The sequence below is a fragment of the Helianthus annuus genome, chromosome 13, assembly GCF_002127325.2.
Source record: "Helianthus annuus cultivar XRQ/B chromosome 13, HanXRQr2.0-SUNRISE, whole genome shotgun sequence".
NCBI lineage: Eukaryota > Viridiplantae > Streptophyta > Magnoliopsida > Asterales > Asteraceae > Helianthus > Helianthus annuus.
This window is the reverse complement of record NC_035445.2, coordinates 15,413,914-15,419,249: the sequence shown is the minus strand read 5'-3', so window position 1 is coordinate 15,419,249 and position 5,336 is coordinate 15,413,914. Positions and strand designations below refer to the sequence as shown.

The window sequence follows — 5,336 nt, the reverse complement described above, 5'->3', positions numbered from 1 at the left end:
TGTTTCGCTCAGTGCCGCGCCCCGATGATTCCGCCATCGGTTGGGGTGTGACATTGTACTCTTGGTTTTGGGAGTTTTTCAAAAAAAAAAAAAAAAAAAAAAATTGAAATTTTCCTTTCTAACTCTAAAGTTTCAATATTTGGCAATTTAAGTCTAAAGTTTTAATCTTTAGTAATTTAATCCTTTGATTAATTTGATTTTTCACTTCTAATCCATAAGTTTCTATCTTTTGCAATTTAACCCTTTTGATTAATTTGATTTTTCGCTTCTAATTCAAAAGTTTTCATCTTTTGCAATTTATCCACTTAGAGTTTTTTACTTTTAAACTAAAGCTTTTCATCTTTTACAACTTTGGTCCCTTATACTTTTCATCTTTCGCAAGTTTTCCGTTTAACGTTTCGTTCTAGATTTTTCGAGTTAACATGTTGCAACGTGCGTGTGGGGTTCAACGTTTTTTCATCTACTTTTTCCCGTTTGTCCCCGTTTAATAGGTCTGTCGCAATGCGTGTGCCATAGATCGAGTCAGTTACTCTTTTCTATGTTTTATATACATGCTCGCGGTCATGTAAGATTCATTTGTCTTTCATCTAATATGATATATAACTAACGAATCCCCGCCGCATTGCGACAAATGGTAATTCTAGTTAAATCTAAAACCAAAACCACATTCAAAGAAGAAAGAAAAAAAGAGTAAACTGCCAAAATGGTCCATGAGGTTTGGTCATTTTTGCCACTTTAGTTCAAAACTCAAACTTTTTGAATCTGGGTTCCTATGGTTTCAATTTTATTGTCATTTTCATCTAAAATCAAAATCTGGTCAGATTTTTCAGTTAACATCCGGCTATTTTTGTCTTTTTTCTCCCTTTTAACGTTTTATTATAATAAGTAAAAAAAATCTAACAATTTTACCCTTTCATTAAAAGAGAGAAAAAAAAACAAAAAAACTAAATGTTAACTTGAATGAAAATAACAACGAAATTAAAATCATAAGAACTTAAATTTAAAAATTTTAAGTTTTGAATTAAAGTAAAAAAAAATATCTCATGAGCATTTTAGCATTTTACTCTATAAAAAAAGAAAACATGAGTTTAGAAAGTGGATAAAATACAAGTAGAACCAACCCACATTTTCATCTATTTAACCAAACTCCCTTCACATCTCTCTCTCTCTCTCTCTCTCTCTCTCTCTCTCTCTCTACAACGTCACCACCACCACCCACCGCCAGATCTTCAAATCTCACGGCATCTCATCTTCAAACCCACCGATTCAGCATTTCAGCGCTATTGAATTCCCCAATTCAGCTGCCTGAAACCTCACCTTACATCCACCGGTGCTCACCTTTTTTCCGGCGGCACGTGGCGGTGGCCCTCCATTTCTAGGGTTTCAAGAATTTGACGAGTCTGGTGGTGGTGCGTTTATTTCTTAACAGAGAGATTGCGGATTCTGTGATTTGTAGCTGGGATGAATATGCTTGATATTTTAATTACTTCATTCATTCCACTCTGGCTACAATCGCTATTTATTTAAATTAGTGCATATCAGGGTGATTAATTTCAGTTTTGGGACGGTTAACGATGCAACAAGATCCGCGCAGAAAGGTTTAATTTTGTTTCGATTAGTTTTTTTTTTTTTAAATTTTGGATTTTGGGGATTTATTTTTGTAAGATATATTATTGTTAGTTGATTGAATGTTTTGAGCTGGGACTGTGTTGATGTTTGAGTTGTGGATGAAAATGTTGGTCTTGAGAGTTTATAAATGCTTAGTTCAATTGCTGTGTTCGGAAGGTTTATTATGTTAAAATTATGATGTGTAAACTATAAATTGCTAGTTTGCATTATTGTTTATGGGTCTGGTATGCTTTAATGGTCTTAAAGGTTGTTGCTGTATGATCATTTGGTGGGTTTTCGGTTTGGGTTGTCTTAAATTAGTGTATTTTGTAACCCCTTGAAAGTTTGGTTGAGCCCCTCGTTTGCCCCCGGAAAATAAATCTTAGGTCCGCCGCCACTGGTTATACATGTTGTATGAAAGTGCTTTTACACGGGTTGTATGAAATAATGAAGTTTGTATGCTACATGCCTTATAAAAGGACAACGTTTGTTATATGGGCCGTATAGAATGTTTGTATATGTTTTCTTTTTCTTAAATAATCTAAAATGCATTTAGCCTACCATGTTTGGGTTTGGTTGAATAGAATTGATGTAATGGTGCAATTGTTTTATTACAGAATCCCAAAGAGGTTGAATTCTTCACTGAATATGGCGAATCAAATCGATACAAAATCTTGGAGATCATAGGGAAGGGAAGTTATGGAGTTGTTTGTTCAGCGGTTGACACACACACCGGGGAAAAGGTTGCAATCAAGAAAATAACCGACATTTTTGAGCACGCGTCGGATGCTATTCGTATCTTGCGTGAAATCAAATTGTTAAGGCTTTTAAGGCATCCTGATATTGTTGAAATCAAACGGATCATGTTGCCACCGTCGAGACGAGCTTTTAAAGATATTTATGTAGTGTTTGAACTCATGGAGTCTGATCTTCATCAAGTCATAAAGGCCAATGATGACCTGACACATGAACACCACCGTTTTTTCCTCTATCAAATGCTGCGAGCGTTGAAGTATATGCACACAGGTAACATATTAATACATAGTCTTTTGTCTTTTTGTCCGTTTGGAGCTAAAAATTTTCTGTAAATACAGCGAACGTGTTCCATCGTGATCTTAAACCGAAGAACATATTAGCAAACGCAAATTGCAAGCTCAAGATCTGCGATTTTGGACTCGCAAGGGTTGCATTTAATGATGCCCCGACAGCCGTTCTTTGGACTGTAATTACTAAAGATTTTAAATTGGCTAACGTTTTAAAATTGTATATTAAAGCTGGATTTTATATCTTTTGTTTTAATATTGTACTGCAGGATTATGTAGCAACAAGATGGTACAGGGCTCCTGAGCTATGCGGTTCTTTTTCTTCAAAGGTATCTTCTACTATTTATTTATACTACTTTCAATCTGCATTTTTGTGTCATTTTATTAGACCGTGATTTATGTGAATATTGAATTGCAGTATACCCCTGCTATTGATATATGGAGCATCGGGTGTATATTTGCTGAAGTATTGACTGGAAAACCGCTTTTCCCGGGTAAAAGTGTTGTTCATCAGTTGGAACTGATCACCGACCTTCTTGGGACCCCATCAGCCGACACCATTTCTGGAGTATGTTCAATGTCACTTCATTTTCTTCTTTTTCCATCTATTTAAACTTATACAGTTTTTTTATTTACTTCTTTTTAACATAACTCAGGTTCGTAACGACAAGGCAAGAAAATACTTAATGGATATGCGTAAAAAGCAACCCATCCCATTTTCACAAAGGTTCACACATGTTGACCCATTGGCACTCAGACTACTGCAGAGGATGCTAGCATTTGATCCAAAGGAACGGCCAACTGCCGAAGAAGTGCGTTACTATTTTACGTGTTATCAAAATTTGATTTCCTTTTAACGACTAACTCTTGTCGTTTATTTTTGTTAGGCATTAGCTGATCCTTACTTCAAGGGGTTGGCTAAGCTCGAGAGGGAGCCTTCTTGCCAGTCGATCTCAAAATTGGAATTTGAGTTCGAGAGGCGTAGGATTACAAAAGAGGATATTCGAGAACTGATTTTTCGAGAAATTCTCGAGTACCATCCTCAGCTTCTTAAAGATTACATGGCTGGAAACGAAAGCACCAATTTTCTCTATCCAAGGTTTATAATTATATCTCTTATCACCATCTTTTCTGCTATTTATCGCGTGTTTTTTTTTAGTCTAGGATTTAACGTATGTTTTTACCGTGCAGTGCCATTGGTCAATTTCGTAGACAGTTTGCATATTTAGAGGAAAACAGTGGAAAAATCGGGCCTGTTGTGCCTCCAGAACGGAAGCATGTTTCCCTCCCGAGGTAAGATATTGAAGCTCTTGGTCCTGTTCCCCGTCTGTTTAAAGGGTAAAATAGTCATTTTATAAAAGAAAACTAACAAAAAAGGTGTGACTTTGGCCAAACCTACTATCTGTGTAATTACCAATATTTAATATAAAGTTAAAATAGTCAATTTGCGCAGGCAGGCAGGCACTAATTATAACATTTGTTGTTAGGTCCTCGGTAAATTCAAGTATGGTAGCTTCTAGACCGCATCAGACAGTTGTTGCATTTGACAATAGAAGAGTGATAGACAGCGCAATTACTAGTGGTAGAGTAACAGACGCATCTGGAAACATTTACAACGCTTCGACTACTCGAATGCCTACAGGTACACGATCTTTATTAATTTCAAATTAGCCCTTCGGGTTACCAAACATACCAACAAACTTTTATATACGCGTGAAGCTAAACCAAGAGTTACAGGTTATGAAGAAGTGTATGAACAACGGGTGGTACTGCAAAATGCAGTAGCACCACCAGTGGCTCTTCCTCCACAATATGTATATATGACAAGCAACGGTGGAGATCAAGCAAAGAGTCACGGGATAGAAGCGGTCAGGCACCTACACGCACACACGCATCAGCATGCGGGTACAACTAAATTGGCGGGTGGGATCGTGATTGACCTTAATAACGCGTATTACACCCAACCACATGCACATGCTCACCCACATGTTATGTCTAATCAACAGCCTAATGAGCGGATAGCAATAGATGCAAAGCTTATGCAAACACAAACGCAGTTTGGTCATGTGGCGGCTGCGGCTCATACAGTTGTTCAAATTGGATTATCTTAGACCCATATGTTTTTATGTTTTTTCTTGTAAATTACGAACTCTGTTTTAGGGTGGAGAAATGAAAAGAGTGACTTCGTTTTTTGTGTTGGGCTGCCTTTACGGTTTTTGGTGGTTCTCTATTTTTTTATTTTATCTTATTTTTACAAATCAAATAGAAAATATCAATAATTCTTTAACTTTTATATATTTTATTTTCAGAATAGTTATAGTTTTATCTTATTTTTATTAAATTTATTTATTAATTGTAATAAATTTGGATATGTCACGGTTTTACTCAAGTTTAATTTAGGACGTAACCTTTCGTTATTGCGAATATATTGTCACATGTGTTTTTATCTACATTTCAACACAAGTGTTTTTTATCTACATTTATACGGTTTTCCTTGAGTTTAATATACAATGTGACGTACCGTTGCAATGCGCTGGATATTTTATCTACATTCGTATGGTTTTCTTCTATTTGTTACATTTTATTTAGTGTTTTGTTGTTTTACACATTTATATTCTGTAGCTTTATACTGGTCTTTTATCATTTGGTTTGTACGCGATTTCCTGCGGCAACGCAGGAAATTCC

At 35.9% G+C, this 5,336-nt stretch overlaps 1 protein-coding gene across 2 annotated transcripts; it reads left to right on the top strand.

Moving 5' to 3' along the window:
- The first annotated feature begins 1,097 nt into the window (after window positions 1-1,097).
- LOC110897519 (mitogen-activated protein kinase 15) lies at window positions 1,098-4,845 on the top strand. Of its 2 annotated transcripts, none has more exons than XM_022144270.2 (10): window positions 1,098-1,598; window positions 2,226-2,634; window positions 2,703-2,830; window positions 2,921-2,980; window positions 3,070-3,219; window positions 3,308-3,463; window positions 3,539-3,750; window positions 3,843-3,944; window positions 4,139-4,293; window positions 4,389-4,845. In XM_022144270.2, the coding sequence occupies exons 1-10, from the start codon at window positions 1,575-1,577 to the stop codon at window positions 4,760-4,762; spliced, it is 1,770 nt and encodes a 589-aa protein (XP_021999962.1). In that variant the 5' UTR covers window positions 1,098-1,574; the 3' UTR covers window positions 4,763-4,845. The 2 variants fall into 2 exon arrangements, with proteins under 2 accessions (XP_021999962.1, XP_021999961.1); XM_022144269.2 differs by having other exon boundaries at window positions 4,371-4,845.
- Window positions 4,846-5,336: the final 491 nt, after the last annotated feature.

Excerpts from the sequence above, each read along its gene's own strand:
- LOC110897519 (XM_022144269.2), top strand. The coding sequence starts at position 1,575 with ATGCAACAAGATCCGCGCAGAAAG. Across the intron at positions 3,220-3,307 it reads CAGCCGACACCATTTCTGGA|GTTCGTAACGACAAGGCAAG; the intron begins GTATGTTCAATG and ends AACATAACTCAG. Across the intron at positions 3,464-3,538 it reads AACGGCCAACTGCCGAAGAA|GCATTAGCTGATCCTTACTT; the intron begins GTGCGTTACTAT and ends TATTTTTGTTAG.